At 39.2% G+C, this 19,088-nt stretch overlaps 1 protein-coding gene across 1 annotated transcript in view; it reads right to left on the reverse strand.

Moving 5' to 3' along the window:
* The window catches only part of lgr4 (leucine-rich repeat containing G protein-coupled receptor 4), a 140,793-nt gene that overhangs the window by 68,629 nt on the left and 53,076 nt on the right, over nucleotides 1–19,088 (reverse strand). The window contains exon 3 of the mRNA XM_060839090.1: nucleotides 2,408–2,479. Within this exon, the coding sequence (XP_060695073.1) occupies nucleotides 2,408–2,479 (72 nt within the window). The remainder of the gene's footprint in view (nucleotides 1–2,407; nucleotides 2,480–19,088) is intronic.

Raw genomic sequence — 19,088 nt, forward strand, 5'->3', positions numbered from 1 at the left:
TACTCGAGCTATAGCTTTCCCAGTCAATATCTGGAAAGTTAAAGTCCCCCATAACAACCACCCTATTACTTTCACTCTTCTCCTGAATCATCCTCGCAATCCTTTCTTCTACGTCTCTTGGACTATTAGGAGGCCTATAGAAGACTCCAACAGGGTGACCTCACCTTTCCTATTTCTAACCTCAGCCCAAACTACCTCAAATGGAGAGTCTTCATCCATCGCCCTTTCCACCGCTGTAATACTATCCATGACAAGCAATGCCACACCTCCCCCTCTTTTACCCCCACCTCTGACCCTACTAAAGCATTTAAACCCTGGAACCTGCAACAGCCAATCCTGTCCCTGTTCTATCCATGTCTCCGTAATAGCCACAACATCGAAATCCCAGGTACCAACCCACGCTGCAAATTCACCTACCTTATTTCATATACTTCTCGCATTGAAGTATACACACTTCAAGCCACCTTCCCGTTTTCAGGCACCCTCCTTCGAGATTGATGCCATGTTCCTAACCTCCCTACACTCAAGGTCCTGCACCCTAAAGCTCCAGTCCAGGTTCCCATGCCCCTGCAGAGTTAGTTTAAACCTCCCCAAAGAGACTAGCAAACCTCCCCCCAAGGATACTGGTGCCCCTCAGGTTCAGGTGTAGACCATCCTGTTTATAGATGTCCCACCTGCCCCAGAAAGAACCCCAGTTATCCAGATACCGGAATCCCTCCCTCCTGCACCATCCCTGTAGCCACGCATTTAACTGTTCTTTCTCCCTATTTCTCGACTCTCTATCACGTGGCACGGGTAACAAACCAGAGACAACAACTCTGTTTGTTCTAACTCTGAGCTTCCAACCTAGCTCCCTGAAAGCCTGCCTAACATCCTCATCCCTCTTCCTATCTATGTCGTTGGTGCCAATGTGGACCATGACTTCAGGCTGCTCCCCTCCCTCTTAAGGACCCGGAAAACACGATCAGAGACGTCACGTATCCTTGCATCTTGGAGGCAACATACCAATCGTGAGTCTCTCTCGCCCCTGCAAAACCGCCTAAAAGTGCCCTGAACTATCGAGTCCCCAATAACTATTGCTCTGCTCTTCTCCACCCTTCACTTCTGAGCAACGGGAACACGCTCCTGCGCGCCTCTATCGGAAAAAAACCTACCCAGGTAAGCTTGCACTACGCCAGCTTCTGGATCTGCTCCGGAAATGCTTTAAGTCATTACAATTCATTTTGGGCTATCCTTACCTTAGCATATAATCATAATACAACTGTATGAAATAAAATATTTGTTTGATTTGAAATCTAGGAAAGAAGATCTATATAGGGAACTTATTTATATTATTTTGATATTGCCAGTGCAGTGGAGCACTGTGGACCTTTGCGAATGCAAACATTTCTTATAAATAGATTATGCTTTTCCACCTGAATGTATGAATTTGACCCCTCTCTCAAATTCCAATCCATGGGTATTCTGAGTGACCTATTCTCATAGGCTTCTAAAAGCACTAAGCAAACGCGATTTCGCTTGGCTTACCTTCTAAACTAATCCAAAGTATCTATAAACTTGAATCAAATCATTCTGAAGCATCGTACACTGATGCATCAATATTTTTGACACACACGGAGAAAGGTGGAATTAAAAAATAAATTAAGGTATAAGATATTCCAGGTAGTCAATTGGGCTCATTCTTTTAAAATCTATTTTACAGCTGTTATGACACGCATTTATGATAATTGGAACTTGAACCCAGACCTTCTTGCCCAGTGGTTGGGACATTACCACTATACCAGAACAGCTCGTAGGAGATAGAATAGTTGAATATGGTCAATAATCACTGTGTACAAGCACAGACAAATCAATAAGTGCTCAAAGTATTTCAAGGCCTAACGTTTTCTCTTTCATCACTGTGGCAAAAGAAATTCATGCATCAACATGCAGCACTCCAACAATATGATGCATTTTTATACACTTGTTCAGTTGCGCACTTCAGCAGTCATATTTTAGGAAAACTATGCTAATTGGACTGATTCAGAAGGCAAGTCAGTCTAAACAGCAGTTGCAGTTTAACCAGCCACTGTGGAATACGCCAGAGAGATTGGAGCACAGATACTTATACACACCCAGAGATCACAATGGGAAAGATGGTAAAATTTATTCATTCAGATAGAAAAGCATGATCACTATAAAGAATATTGGCACTAATGGGCCACACCTGTTCTCCACTACAATGCCAATATCACTGATCTCTAAAATGAGATTTAATTTAGGACTAATAATATTTTAAAACAAACATCACAGAGAGTCATCTTTGGCAATTCCTAACCCATTTTTAGCAAACAATGATCAATTTCAAACAGCATTATTGACTACATCCTGAAATATTTTGAGGTGGAAATAATGGATTAATACTTACAAAACTTTTAGTTGGTACAAACCAGACAAAGCCTCTGGGTGAATGTAAGACAGGTCATTGCCAGCTAACCGCCTATAAAAGGGAAAAGAAGCAATCTTGTAAACCAGTTCAGAGACAGGTAACTTTTTTTTAAATCAACACAAGAAGAATTACTCTATAACAGACATTAATCAACCTGAAATTAAAATACAGTCCTGCTTGTTTAAAAGCACTTTAATTTGAATGACTCTCAGTGGATAACAGCCCACATTCAGGCACTCTGTTGTATTTGATACCCTGCAATTGTAATAACCACCAAGATGTGCAAAAAGTGTAAACGTTTTACTGAAAAGTTGTCACAGCATCTCAATTCCAATCTCATCATTGGACTGTCTTGAACTAATTTATAATGCAGCTATTTTGTGTACTGTGTGGTGGTAGTGACATGCTGGAAATAATGGTTATAGTTAAGAATATAACATCAAATGATAAATAGAAATTATAGGTTGTTGAACCAATATACCTTATATTGCTGGGCCACATAGGGATTCATTTCAAACACAAAACGGGGTACAGTGTTTTAATTATGTGTAGTCAGCCTACAAATTTATCCCAACTTCTAAAGTTCTGAAGGCATACAAAGTTTGCAGGAAACACAAAAACCTGAGGCACGTATGCTGTGTAATCCACTTTAAAGGCCATAATGCCCACCAACCCAGTTACTAGTTGTCCTCGTCACTGCTAGAGCTCCAACTAAACTGTGCACAGGTTTCAGTGAATATTTCCAACCTTGCAATCATTTCTTGAAACAGATTTCCTGCCTACAGCATGCAATATAATTTGATTGCTAAGAACAGGAGCATAAGCATCTGGTAAAAGGCAAAGCAGCAGCAACAAGGTTGGATGTATGAATTGTTACAGGAAAAAGGTGGAAATAAAGGTGCCAGTTCACATTAGTAGAATGCGAAATGAAGCACAGGTATCATAGCGAACAGAGTTGAGATCATGCTGAAGAATTTTTTAAAAAGTAGAAGTATCTCCAAGGAACTGAAATTAAACCAGGCAAGTGGAAAAAATTGGTTTCATAAATTAACAATTTTTAAACTAATTTTTAAAGTTAGCAAAGAGCATCAATATATCCTCAATCTCGGCCGTTTTGGTTTAGCCACAGGGGAAGAGATCCAGGCCTCTGTTTTATCTCAGAAAAGTCTTCTGCAACATTCCACACTACTCAGTTCTGGCTAAGTAATGTGAACACTTAAAATCAAGATTGTATTAGGAAGCAACACACAAATTATGTTTTTGCAGATTGTTTTCTAGCACTGTGAATCACTTTTATGAGGACAAACTAATTTTAAAGCCAAAGAATCATTATTCAAGTACAGCTATTAAAAATGAAGATCCTTAACCAAAGTGATTACAAAGCATTCTCTGCAAAAGATTTAATAAGGGCGAAAGGAGGGGAAAAACCTCTACATCGACCAAAGCAATCTACTTAAAGCCATCTCAAAGCAAAGTTCATAACGTTGGGGAAAAATAGTAAAGTCACATGAATATCCTTCTATTGTGCTTCAGATGGCTGGTATGATTCTACATTTCTTCAGAGAGCCATATCTTTAGCTGATGCACTGTTTTTAAACAATAGAAGTGGCAAAGTTTATGCTCGTAGATCAAATGTACCAGATGTGTAGAACTCTCTTTCCTTGCTTCAGTAGTTAAAAGATAACAGATTGGCATCTTCTCAGTGACCTTAAAAGTGGATTTAGTGGTGTTGCCAGGTAACATGGGAAATCTAAATTTTTGTGCCAAGCAAAATACGGAACTGTTTACTGACGTTATAAATAAATTTTGCCTTGTATGCATTCTGTTGGTAGTTATATTGTGTGTTGTACAATGGCCATGATAGACTGACCTCAATTTACGCAACTACACTTTACCCAACCCAGACATTTATCAGTTTGTACAATGACTTAATTATATATCACCGGTTATGTTCTAAAGGTACCACGCAAACATAATGTTGTGCAACATAAAATTGTTTTAAAATTACATGAATTACAAAAGAGTACTTTCAGCAATAACTCAGAATAGAACTGAAAGTTAGCGTCCAAAAACTCAACGGATTTCACTTTAGCTGTGCAATGCCAAACTATAAACTTAGTGTGAACCTTTCTGCAGGATCAGAAGGATGCTAACCATGTAAGCCCATTTTTTTCTCATTTTGTTCTCTCACCGATACAGACTGTATTATACAGCATGAGCTTGATACATTAAATCCTTTCAAAAATGTTTGGAGTGAATATTCAGACTATTCCTTATGGTGCTGTTCAATGTACTGAGAGTGAAAGTAACAAATGTGTCACATTTTCCTTTTGCGAGACCTACAGTTGGTGTGTTTTCTGTCAACTAGACCACATGTCCTGGATATCCCTCCACAAACCCTCCTCTTCATCTTCTCCCTGAAGATCACTTTAAAATCCACCTCTAAGTATCTAGTGACCCCACGCGGCCTTGCATGTCTGCTCTTTTCTGAATATGCCTCTGTGAAACCACTTGGCACACATTTCATGCTGAATTTAATTCATGGAATTCTGAAATCTTCTAAATGCAACAGATTAACTTTATCATTCTGCAATCAATTCATCGACATAATGTATAAAAATAATGCTATACAATGCACTAAAGGCCTTGGGATAAAACTGAACAACTTTTCACGATGCCCTTCTTCCCATTAACCCCACCCAGATCATAGCCTTGAAAAAAAAGTGACAAGGCAAGCATCAATGAAGCTATTTTGAGGAAGGTGGCAACAGATGGCAGTTATTATGTTAACTCAACAACACAAATTTGTACAAATGACTTGCCACAATATAACTGAATCTCCAAAATTTACAATAAAAGCAAAATACCACTGATGCTGGAGAAACTCAGCAGGTCTGACAGAAGCTTTGGAGAGAGAGAAATAAAAGTTAATGTTTTGAGTCTGGCATGACTCTTTTCATACAGGAGTCAAAATGTTAACTCTGTTTCTCTCTCCACAGATGCTGCCAGACCTGCTGAGCTTTTCGAGCATTCTTGTTTACTCCAAATTTACAAGAAGAAATTATTTTATTAATTCATCATACAAGCAAGAAGCAAATGGTTAGATTTTTAAATTGGCAGTTTTGATTTGTTATTATAAAGACGTGGCATGCTTTCTTCTCTACGATCAATATTGAATATATTACAAACCATATTTTTTGGTGACAAAATGATTTTGGGAGGAGGCTTTTACTTCAGATGGTTGCTAGGAAGACAAAAATTGTGGTCCTAATCAAGACCTATCCAATGTGATACCCAGTCACGCTTCAGAGAATGGAGGCTTTGGAGCCAGCATGCCTCTGTGGTTTCTGCCTGAACATAGTTAGATGACTATTAAGATATGCATGTGCTTCTAATCAGTTTATCAGCCTCTGCAGTTACTTTAAAACCATGAAGTTAGAGACGGTTCCTGGGTGTGGCATAAAAATAACATTTTACACAGTTGCAGACATGATAGTGAAATTATCAGCACATTCCATCTTTGCCTTAAAGTGCTCGAAACAGTTCCAGAGAAAAGCCATTTATGTATGACAGACTGTCAAAAGTACATCACTATGTAATACAAAATTAAAAATGCAGGAATTTCCTGTGGACTTTAACAGGGTATTGAATATTTAATTAGTCAAGTAAAATTCCACATGAATCAATATCACCCGATATTTGTAACCAAATTCTATGCTTAATATGAACACTTATGAACCTGCAAGTTAAATTGGGGCTTTAAGTTTTCATACAACCGTACAATTTTAATTTACAATGTACTGTATTCTGCACTGATAGCATTAAGGAATGGTGTAAATGTAACCATCCTTCATAAATGCTCTTCGAGAGAGTACATTGACTTGAAATTAGCTTTACCCATCACAAGCTTCCCTTAGTCAATCTGAATGAGACTGCATTCTTTGCGAATTACTTGTAGTTTCCCTTGTTTTGAGCTCTGTAGTCTGACTGCAATAAATTGTCAACTTACAGCCCTTAAAACACACAAGGGCAAATCTTCCCTTGAAACTGGATTTGAACCTTGCTTCTGGTGAAAAGATTCTGCTCCAAAAGTGCCTCACAATTATGAGAAAATACATCTGCTAAGACCAGAAATAGGAAGGTCATTAGAAAAATGCAAAAACGAAATGTTATTTGCGTAACAATTGCAAAATGACAAAATAATACAATATATAGAATTTTTTCTCCATCATTCAAAAGTTTCACTGATTACATTCCAGAAATTGAGGCTCCCATCTAGGCATCTAATTCACTACTCACAGTTACTACAGAAAAATTTGTTTATTATAATTTCTGATTTGAAATAGGTTTCTCTTTTTTAAAAAAATGCAGTAAACCACAAGCTTTTCAAAGCTGTTTCATGTGGTAACTTTGGACTGAGTGGTTCACCAAAACGGATGTGTTTAACACACGTGGAAGCGTTGATTACTTAGTGAGATCCGATTAACTGCATCAGAACTACACAAAATATGTGAACTGTATTGATGTGGGCCATACTACTAAATTCCCAGTGCTATAACTCCAGGAAACAAATAGTGCCACATTTCCCCATCAAACGCTTAATTTTTGAAGCCATCAGTTTATGAGGAAAATATTCTTTGTTCAATTGAATGCAGTTAATGTGGCATGCTAAAGGTCAATTTGAAAATAACTTGAATACTGCCAAAAGTAAACATATAGGGGAAAAAAGTCAAAATGAGAGAACATTTTTATAGTGTATCCATTGTAAAAGACTAATATTAACCATCTAATGTCAGTATTATGATAACAAGAGACTTTTACTGGTTCAGCATCACTGATCACATCCGCAAGTGGAGGTCAAGTTTCCCACCCTCGAGAGTGTACCTTTTTTGCCAAATAACGAGATAAATAACACAGCTTCACAGGTTATAATGGGTAACTGTTGAATGTATGCCAGCAATTGGAATGCATCATGTTTTGCCACACGACTGTCTGCATTTCAAATCTAGAAAACTACAGTTATCAGATTGATGTTTCTATCTTTCAAATCAAAATGCTATTTGCATCAATCTGATGACTGAATAAAATGGGAGTGTGCACTTCTTGAGCCTCTTCTGTAAATAACAATATTAAAGATGCAGCTTACCTTTGGCTCAAGCACAGGTCTTGGTTACTTACTCCAACTTTAGCAGTTTGGGTGTTTTCCTGCATTAAAAAATCTATTTGAACACATGCTTCTTTTTGCGAAACTGGTTGCTGTTTAGAAACTAGCTTACCTCTATTGAGCTAGTGCTAGACATTTAAAAACACAGGTGTTTTAATACAAAAATTCTCAGTGACTGATACTAAAAATAAACCTAGCACTGATTGTAGATTGGGCCCCAAATATACTGCTGTAATATGACAGGTCTGACCACAAATGTCATAACCAAAGCCAAATAATGACCCTGTGTCCTCCAAGAGGTTCTCAAACAGCTTTAAATTTAAGCCACTTTGGCTAAAGTTTATTATTTGACCCCTGTCCAGGTGGCTTTGGACTATCCAATTGTCCATCTTGAAAGGTAAACTGCAGATGACTGCATCTCTCGAATACACAAAGAGCAATTTATTAATGCTGAATACAGTCACTCTCTCCAGCAAGGACCTCCAATGCAATAGCTTCAATTCACACCTTAAAATATGAGCTAATCTCAAACTTATCCATAAACAATTACTAAACCCTTGTCTGGAACTGATCTGATTACCTGTAAATAGATTTATTTAACATATGTGAAAATGTTGATTCTGCACCAACACTGAAGAGTATTATATAAATGGACATGTTCCTTTTTAATTTGTTTTTCCTCAAAGATTCTTGACCATTGAGGTGTTAACTTGGAGTATTGTGTACAGGTCCAGTCACTGCAATGTAGGAAGGATGCAGAAGCATTGGAAAGGGTGCAGAGGACATTTACCAGTATGTTGCCTGGTATTGGTGGTGGCGGTTTTGGGGTGGGCGGTGTCTTATGAGAGAAGGCTGAGGGACTGGAGTCTGTCTTCGTTAGAGAGAAGAGGTTGAGAGGTAATTTAATAGAGACATACAAGATGATCAGAGGATTAGATAGGGTGAATAGTAGAGCCTTTTTTCCTTGGATGGCGATGGCTAGCATGAGGGGACATAGTATTAAATTGAGGGGTGATAGATATAAGACAGATCTCAGAGGTAGGTTCTTTACTCATAGTAGCAAGGATGTGGAATGCTCTGCCTGCAAAGCTAGTAGACTTACCAACTTTTAGGATATTTAAATGGTCATTAGATAAAGATACGGATGATAATGGAATAGTGTAGCTTAGATGGGCTTCAGATTGGTTTCACAGGTCAGCGCGATATAGAGGGCCGAAGAGCCTGTATTGTGCTGTAATGTTCTATGTTTTATGTTAACTACTTACAGTCTACTTCTGATCAAACAATGAAAGTAAAATTATATACAAGGGAAAAAACATTTTTGTCTTAACAATTTGAAGATCCTGGACATGAACCTGCTGGGATTTTTCATACCCCCTCATCTATTCAAATCTAACAGTTCAAATCCCTGATGAGCACCCAAACTGTTATAACACAGGATAAACGCTCCTGCTGACTATAAATCAGCAACGCAAAAGATTTATCCTATGCAGTAATCTGTGAAAATTCAAGAGGCCAAGAACTATTTAAAGTAAAAATTAACAACTTTATTTCTTAAGATATAACAGAGAATAATTAACTAACAATTATTTATAGGAGTTCGGAGGTCATGTTGTGGCTGTACAGGACGTCGGTTAGGCCACTTTTTGAATAGTGGATGCAATTTGGTTTTCTTCCAATCGGAAGGATGTTGTGAAATTTGAAATGATTCAAAAAAGATTTACAAGGATGTTGCCAGGTTTGGAGGGAGAGACTGAACAGGCTGGGGCTCCTTCCCTGGAGCATCGAAGGCTGAGGAGTGACCTCAGAGGTTTATAAAATCATGATTGACATGGAAGGAGAAATTGACAAAAGTCTTTTCCCTGAGGTGGGTAGCCCAGAATTAGAGGGCATAGGTTTATGGTGAGAGGGGAAAGATAGAAAAGGGACCTAAGGGGGCAACTTTTTCACGTAGGGGGTGGTGTGTGTATCGAATGAGCTGCCAGAGGAAGTGGTGGAGGCTGGTACAATTGCAACACTTAAAAGGCATCTGGATGGATATATGAATAGGAAGGGTTTGGAGAGGTATGGGCTAAGTGCTGACAAATGTGAACAGATTGAGTTAGGATATCTGGTCAGCATGGACAAGTTGGACTGAAGGATCTGTTTCCATGCTGTACATCTCTGTGACTCTATTCACTGTTAAGCTTAGTAAAGGGTTCTTGGAATTTACTAGATAATTAGAACATAGACCTTTACAGTGCAGTACAGGCCCTTCAGCCCTCAATGTTGCATTGACCTGTGAAATTAATCTGATACCCATCTACCCTAGACCGTTCCATTATTTTCCATATGTATGTCCAATGCCCGTTTAAATGCCCTTAATGTTGGTGAGTCTACTACTGTTGTAGGCTGGCCGTTCCATGTCTCTACTACTGAGTAAAGAAATTATCCCAGATATCTGTCCTAAATCTATCATCCCTCGTGTTAGCCTTCACCATCGGAGGAAAAAGGCTCTCACTGTTCACCCTATCTAATCCTCTGATTATCTTAGACGTCTCAATTCAGTCAGCTCTCAACCTCCTTCTCACCAATAGAAACAGCCTCAATTCCGTCAGCCTTTCCTCCTAAGAGCTTCCTTCCATTCCCGACAACATCCTAGTAAATCTCCTTCCAATGCTTCCACATCCTTCCTATAATGCAGTGATCAGAACTGTATGCAATATTCCAGATGCGGCCTTCCCAGTCTTGTACAGCTGAAGCATGACCTCATGGCTCCTAAATTAAAATGCCAACACACCATATGCCTTCTTAATAACCCTATCAACTTGGGTGATAACTTTCAGGGATTTATGCACCTGGGCACAGATTTCTCTGTTCATCTACATTGCCAAGAATTTTATCATTAGCTCAGTACTCTGCATTCCTGTTACTTCTTCAAAAGTGAACTACCTCACATTTTTCCGCATTAAACTCTATTTGCCACTTCTCAGCCCAGCTCTGCATCTTATCTTTGTCCCTCTGTAACCCACAACATCCTTTGGCATTATCCATAACTCTGCCTACCTTAGTGTTATCTGCAAATTTACTAACTCATCCTTCTACTCCCACATTCAAATCATTTATAAAATTGACAAACAGCAATGGGCCCAAACCAGATCCTTGTGGCACACCACTGGTATCAGAGTTCCAGAATGAACATTTCCCATCAATCACCACCCTCTGTCTTCTTTCAGCTCACCTATTTCTGATCTAAACCATTAAATCACCTTCAATCCTGAAATTCTATTTTGTGCAATAGCCTATCGTGTGAAACCTTCTCAAATTCCTTACTGAAATCTATATACATCAACTGCTTTACTTTCATCCACTGGTTTTGTCACCTTCTCGAAGAACTCAATAAGGTTAGTGAAGCACGACCTACCCTTCACAAAACCGTGTTGACTATCCCTATTCAAATCATTCTGTTCCAGATGATTATAAATCCTCTCTCTTATAACCTTTTCCAACACCTTACCCACAACCGAAGGAAGGCTCACTCACCTATAACTACCAGGGTTGTCCCGACTCCCCTTCTTAAACAAGGGAACAACATTTGCTATCCTCTAGTCTTCTGGCACTACTCCTGTTGACAATGATGACATAAAGATCAAAGTCAAAGACTCTGCAATCTCCACTCTGGCTTCCCAGAGAATCAGAGGATAACTCCCATCCAGCCTGGGGGACTTATCTATTTTGAGATCTTCCAAAATTGGTAAAATCTCCTCTTTGTCAACCATAATTCTTGATCTAGTGGCCTCTATCTCTGTGTTCTCACTAACATTGCCCTTTTCCAATGTGAATACTGATGAAAAGTATTCATTAAGCTCTTCCCCTATGTCCTCAGATTCCACACACAACTTGCCCCTACTATCTTTGATTGACTAGAGTAAGATTAGGGCCATTCTTTTATTCTTGATATACCTATAGAAGGCCTTAGGGTTTTCCTTGATCCTATCTGCCAACAACTTCTCATGTCCCCTCCTGGCTCTTAGCCCTCTCATTGTATCTTTTCCAACTAACTTAACTCTCATGCCTCCTAACTGAACTTTCATGTCTCATTCTCACTTAAGCTGCCTTCTTCCTCTTGACAAGAGCTTCTTCTTTAGTAAACTATGACTCCCTCTCTCGACAACTACCTCCCTGCCTGACAAGTATATACCTATCAAGGACCCGCAATAGCTATTCCTTGAATAGCTGTCCATCCCCTGCTGTTTCCTTCCCCATCCTATGCTTCTTAGATCTTTCCTAATTGCATCATAATTGCCTTTCCCCCAATTATACCTCTTTCCCTGCAGTATATACCTATCCCTGCCAATTGTTATTGCAAACATAACAGAATTGTGGTCGCTCACCTACCTTATTGGTGATGAATTTGTTTTTGGCCTTGCCAAGCTTAAAAAATATCTATTTGTAATAGCAAACAGATGCTGCCATTTCCAATCCTCTGTGTAAATTTATTTTCCTTATGGGTTTACAGTTCCACCCTTTTGCAATAATTTGGTGCCTTTTGGTCTTGTGGCAAATTCATGGAAACATTGCAATCATGAATAAATGCCAAACCAGAACGTTCTTCACATAATACTTGAAGAGATTCAGATAGTTTGTTTTCATAAGGCGAATCAGTGTTAAACATAGATGGTCATTAATATTTTAGGAAGCAATAATACTGAAATCACGAATTATATTGATACTGTACAAAAAAATGAAAAATATTTAAATCAAATAAATGGAAATGATAAGATTCATTTGATATATTGGGTTAACAAATTATGAAATTAACAATCTTATAAATTGTAAGTCTTGAAACATTGGCAATGGTAAGTAGACTTACAATTTTAACAATATTTGGTTGTGTTTGTTAATATTCATTCATGGGATCTAGGGAAAGCTTGCAAGGCCAGCATTCATTACCCACCCTTAAGTGCCCAAGAAGAATTTGATGAGTCACTTTCTTGAAATGCTGTTGGTTTTAAGTACAGGAAAACCTCGATTATCAAAACATGATGGGCGGGCACTATTTCGTTCGGATAATTGATTATTCGGTTAATCGAGTAAATGCTCAGAATTTTTAAAAGCTGCTCCCCATTCAGGAGACAAGGCAGCAGCATATAGCATGCGCAGCCCCCCCCCCCCCCCCCCCCCAAACACTGGCCCCACCCCGGCCAACCATGACCCCCACCTCCAACACCTCCCCCACGCCCGACCAACACTGCCACCCCGTTCCATGACCCCAACGAACACCACTACCTGCCCCCATCCAACGCTGCCCCCCTGCCCTGACTCCATCCGACACTGCCACCTGCCCCCTGGCCTCGTCCAACACGGCTCCCGGCCTGCCCCCCAAGACCAGTATACCCCCGCCCCCTCTCCAGGGCAGCTGGACTGGATACCAACAAGACTGCTGCTGCTGTTACTTTTGTGGGGTAAGTTTCCAAATAGCGCGCATGCGTGCATGTGCAAGCACACACAACTTTTTAGTGCATATTTTGTACAGGACAATGTTGAGAGATTATATGGGGAAGGGGGGTTTAGGGTACACCCCTCTGTAGAGCTCCAGGGAAAGTGTGGGGAGGGCGGGAGGTCAGTTATTTGGAGACGGTGCCTTTTTAATCACTGTAAACAAAAGACACGATCAATGTTGGAAACACGTCTTTGATGCAATGTTTCCATTGGGACCTCCAGATCTCCTTCGGATAATCCAATTTTCGGATAATTGGTATTCAGATTATCGAGGTTCCTCTGTATTCCCAAAGTATTGTTAAGTAAAGGCATTCAGATAAGGCAACTGAAAATGCTATTGTTAGATCACTTTTTCAACAATACAAATTGAGATCAACCTTCAAGAGTTCAACACTGTTCAAAATAGTCACCATCTATGTAACTTGTAGAAAAACAGTATTGAAAGGGAGACATTTAGGAATACATAAATCAGAATACCCTTATAGCAGATGCATGTTCTAAAAAAAATAATTTTCCAAAATATGATCTAATAGATGTTCAGATCAAGATAGTTTAGGATAAAACCATTTTATAGACCATTCAATTAAGAAAAAAAATCTCCATTTATGGCAAACTTTCAAACTTTATAATCCTGCAATCAGCAAGACTATTTTGTAAAATGCAACCATAATATGGCCTTTTGCTCACTGAATTTTGCTTACAAACAAATAGTGATTTAACATGCAAGCAATAGCAGCCAATAAGAGAACATCATTTGAGTATCTAATGTGTTTATGGTAGGAGGACAGACAAGGGACCTTTACTGATTATTAAGTCACAAGCAGTGATTGTAAATGTCCCCAATACACTACGCTGTAATTTCAGACTTTAGATTTTTCTTGATTTTCAGTCAGAAACAAAATGGGTTTAACAAATACATGTTTATTTGAAATATAAGCAAAGGCTTACAACAAATAAAATACAGGTGGTTGTAAATGGATTTTAAAAAAATAATCGCGCCAACCATCTTCAGAAAGCAAAACACTAAATAAAGGTTGATGTTCATCATTATCAGCACATCTGACTAATCAACCCCAGCTGTGCACGCCATTCTGGGAGTTACAAACTGAAGCACACTGCACCAACATGGATGTATTTGCCTACATTAAAATATTATTTTTGGCATTTGTGGGTTTTTAATTGGATTGGACATGAATTTGCAAGTTCATTTTTTAATTATTAGGATTTAGTTATTAGGTTTAATCAGATTTTTTCAAAAAAAATCAAAGAGCTTACAAATATTAGCATAATGTTAACATTTGCCTTAAAAACTGCCCCTCATTAGTCAAGTTTTACATATTGCAGTAAGAGTTAATTGTAACTTCAAAGTTAATTATTACATTCAATACAGATTAAACAATGAACGTTAAGTCTCGGAGCAGTATTTCGTATGTTTCAATCTTTTCCACAAAATGTCAAATCAATCAAGAAAATGTGCAAAAACACCACAACTAAAAACCTTAAGTGTTTAGATTCAAATCAAACAAATGCCCTGGTGAGATGCGAGAACGTTTAGGTACCTCAAGGCAACTCCTGTTTACTCAGAATGCTGCAGCCACCCAACACTAGACTCTGCTCCACTGAACATCCGTTTCTCTACATTCTGGCAACCCTCCAGAAGACAGGATACAACTAGCTAATGTGGGAGGCTCTTGCAGAGCAGTTCAGCCAGATTCTATTTATCATCATTCATCAAGGCCTAAGGGCCTGTATGCTTTTTCAGTGGGGATCTGTAAGGTTTTCATCATGACAAGACTAACTGATTAATTCACTATTGGCAGCATTAGCAAGAAAACCAACAAGGCTGGCAAAGAGCTTACAACATGAAACAATTACAGAATCCATCAAGTGTCAAAGCAAGCCGTCACAGAGGCACCATTTAACCTTCACTATACATTATAACCACACCCATTTCATTTCATGGTTCTTTAAATCATAAAAGTACTTCTCCAACATCAACAAGAAACTATGAAAGGTAGCATGAGCAACAAACTTAACCTCATTACGCTGAACCAGCAACGACTTTATTTATCCAATGCCTTTAAGGTAATGAAATAACCCAAGGTGCTTCACAGGAATATTACCATAAGTATGAAAACATAAAGGAGCTGTTTTATCAGATGAGAAAAAGGTTAGTCAAAAACATAGATTTTGAGAAATGTCTGAAAGGAGGAACATAGTGGGCAGCTTGAGAGGTGTAGGGAAGAACTGCAGAGCTTAGCGTCCAGACAATTAAAGACACAGCCACCATTTTTAAAGCAATTATAATTGGGAATACACAAAAGGACAGAATTAAAAGGACAGCAATTTCTCTGAGAGGGAGATCAGAGAGATAGGAAGGTGCAAGATCACTTAGGTTTTGAAAATAAGGATGAAAGTTTTAAATTTAGACATTACTTTCCTAGGAGCCAATGAAGGTCAGCAAATGCAGGAGTGACAGAAGAACTGGACTTGATGTGATTTAAAGACAAGGGAAGGTCAGTTTTGCAAGACCAAGTCTACAGAGGGTAGGATGTTAGAGATAGTCAGAGGTATAATGGAATAGTCAAGTTAAGAGGCAACGAAGGCATGGATGAGGGTTTTTATTTATTTAAAGGGAAGATATTACATTGGAGGCAGTTCAGAGAAGTTCACTATGATGATCCCTGGTATGGAGGAATTGTCTTGTGAGTGAAGGTTAAACAGATTGGGACTCTAGTCACTGAAGTTTAGGAGGACGAGAGGTGATGTCAATGTAACATATAGGGTTCTTAAGAGGCTTGACAGGGTAAATGCTGAGACAATGTTTCCCCACATGGAAGAGCCTAGGACCAAAAGAGAGAGTCTCAGAATAAAAGGATGCCAATTTAAGACTGAAACGAGGATGAATTTCTTCTCTCAGATGGTAGAGTGTCTTCAGAACTCCTTGCCACAGAGTGCTGTGGGAGCAGAGTTCTTGTGTATATTTAAGTGCGATATACTGTAGATAGATGCTTAATCAGTTGGGGAATCAAGGGTTATGGGGAAAGGATAGGAAATTGGATGTGGGGAATCTCGGATCTGCCATGACCTTACTGAATGGTCGTGCAAGCTCAAAAGGCTGAATGATCTACTCCTATTTTTTATGGTCTTACAGCTTCAGTAGCAGATTAACTATGACAGAGTCAAATTCGAGCAATTATATTGAGGTAGGAAAAGGTGATCTTCGAGATGGCAACAGAATGGGATCAGATGTTCATCTCAAGATCAAAAGTGATGCCACTGTTGCAAACAGGTAAATCTCATACTATTGTCAGAGGGAGGGAGAAATCTAGTCATTGGAGTCTGAAAGCAACAGCTTCAGTCCGTAAGAGCGACATGTGCGCAGTCCCAACTAGCTCAGTGATAACATGGAGGTGGTGGATGGTGTTGCGAACCATATCAAAGGCTGCAGACAAGATAGATAAGGACAGAAAATCTTCATCAGAGTCACAGGAGATACCATTTGCAATGCTTCATTATCAAGAACAATTGCTGTTAAAGAAGTACAAATTGTAAAGGTGAAAAACTACCCAAAAGCACTAAATGCGAGAGCAAATTTGGTTGCTGAGATGTGCAACACCATCTGTATCATGACAAAATACTTGCCTTCTCTTTCAAGAACCTGCAAGGGTTCAGAAAAGACTTACAAGGATGTTGCCAGAGTTGGAGGATCTGAGCTATGGGGAAGAGGCTGAACAGGCTGGGGTTGTTTTCCCTGGAGCGTCAGAGGCTGAACAGGCTGGGGTTGTTTTCCCTGGAGCGTCAGAGGCTGAGGGATGACCTTATAGAGGTTTACAAAATTATGAGGGGCATAGATAGGATAAATAGACCAAGTCTTTTCTCTGGGGGCAGGGAGCCCAGAACTAGAGGGCATAAGTTTAGGGTGGCAGGGGAAAGATATAAGAGAGACCTAAAGGGCAACTTTTTCACGCAGAGGGTGGTTCGTGTTATGGAAAGAGCTGCCAGAGGATGTGGTGGAGGCTGGTACAATTGCAACATTTAAGAGGCATTTGGATGGGTATATGAATAGCAAGGATTTGGCGGGATATGGGCCAGGTGTTGGTAGGTGGGACTAGATTGGGTTGGGATATCTGATCGGTATGGACGGGTTGGACCGAAGGATCCTGTTTCCATACTGTACATCTCTATGACTCTATAACAAGTTATGACATTCACATGTGTTTATTGGATTGCTATGTCTCAATTCATGCTAAATTAAATCTTTATATACCTTCATTAAATTGACATAAATTTAAGTTATGTCAATAGTCTGGCATGTTGAAAAAGATTTTAGTTCTTCAAACCATTAGTCTTAGTGCCATGGGGCAAGAAATTGACCTCATTCCTAATTTCAAGTATTTTATTTCTTTATAAAGTTAATGGCCATCCTTCATTTCCAACATAGTTGAGGCCTAACTTCAACTCACAGCATGATCTTCAAGTGAAAACAATGGAAGTTCCAAGTTGGGAGTAGGAAAATACTTCAAAAAGTGTACCCTCAGATATTTACTATGTGGCTAGTTAAGATTCGATTCAATATTTTTATGCTTAGGACAAGTAGGACAAGCTCTTTCCATTTAACTATTATTTGTGGTCATCAAGACATCCTTAAATAAGCCATGCCTTTAAAAGTGATGACACTTGCCATCAGTCATAGAGTCATATAGATGTACAGCACGGAAACAGACCCTTCGGTCCAACTCATCCATGCCGACCAGAAATCCTAAATCAATCTAGTCCCATTTGCCAGCATTTGGCCCATATTCCTCTAAACCCTTCCTATTCATATATTCATCTAAATGCCTTTAAATGTTGTAATTGTACCAGCCTCCACCACTTCCTCTGGCAGTACATTCCATACGTGTGCCACCTTTGGGAAATGAAAAAGTTGTTTCAGTCAGTGTTGGACACAGGGCAGAATCTACATCAATGTTCAATTTCAAGAATACAAAATCTATGTGCTGGACAGTGTATATTTTTTAAAAAATACTATCGGAAGTAATTACTGCAGTGCATTGTGTGGATGGTGCAAGCTGCAACCAGAGTGTTTTGGTGGTGAAGGAAGTGAACATTAAAGATGTTAGATGGGATGCCAAATCCAGTAGGCTGCTTTATCCTGGATGAGCTTTAGCTTCTTGAGTGTTGTTGCAACTGCACTAATCTAAGCAATTGGAGAGCATTCCATTACAATCCTGAGTTGTGCCTTGTAGAAGGTGGACATATACTGGGAAGACAGGAGGTGAACTACTCTCCAAAATCCCAAGTTGCCGAACTGCTCTTGTAGCCACCAAGAGAAAGAGGAATTTCTTCACTCAAAAGGTACGCTCTCTTAGGAAATCTCTACCCCGAGGGGTATGGAGGCTAGCTATCTAGTTTATTCAAGACACACTGATCATCTAAATGGTGACGATAAACAGATATGGAGTAGCATGGGAAACGGTGTTGAGGTAGAAAGACAGTCTGAATCTAATTGAGTAATGGAGCAGGCTTGAGAGGACAACCTTCTGGTCAGCAGGGTGGTTGCTTGCCAGGCCTCTGTCACTGCCCAGGTTCTTTTAAAACTAGATGCGAGAGACGGGACTTGGGTTTCAGGTTTTAACATCTTAAAATACAATTTGACCTAAAGCCACCCAAGTTTTGTGATTAAAATGTCCCCAACTGTCAGTGACTTCTTACAATTTATGAATTGTGGCCTACAGCTTCTGAAGCACTTTCACTCTGCTAAATTTTCTTATATTTCCCCATAGCCCTGCACATGTTTAAAAACAGAAACAATCAAATATCCTCTCAAATGCTTTAATGGAAGCTGTCTCCACCACTGCTCTTCCAGGCTGTGCATTCCAGACCCTAACTACTCACTATACCAAAAAGAATTTTCTGCCCTCAAATTTATTTCTTTTGAAAAATATTTTTAAACTGTACCCTCTAGTTCTTCATCTTTTTGTAAGTGGGAACAATTCCTGCATATCTACATTG

This window comes from Hemiscyllium ocellatum, chromosome 18 (genome assembly GCF_020745735.1).
Source record: "Hemiscyllium ocellatum isolate sHemOce1 chromosome 18, sHemOce1.pat.X.cur, whole genome shotgun sequence".
NCBI classification, from domain to species: domain Eukaryota; kingdom Metazoa; phylum Chordata; class Chondrichthyes; order Orectolobiformes; family Hemiscylliidae; genus Hemiscyllium; species Hemiscyllium ocellatum.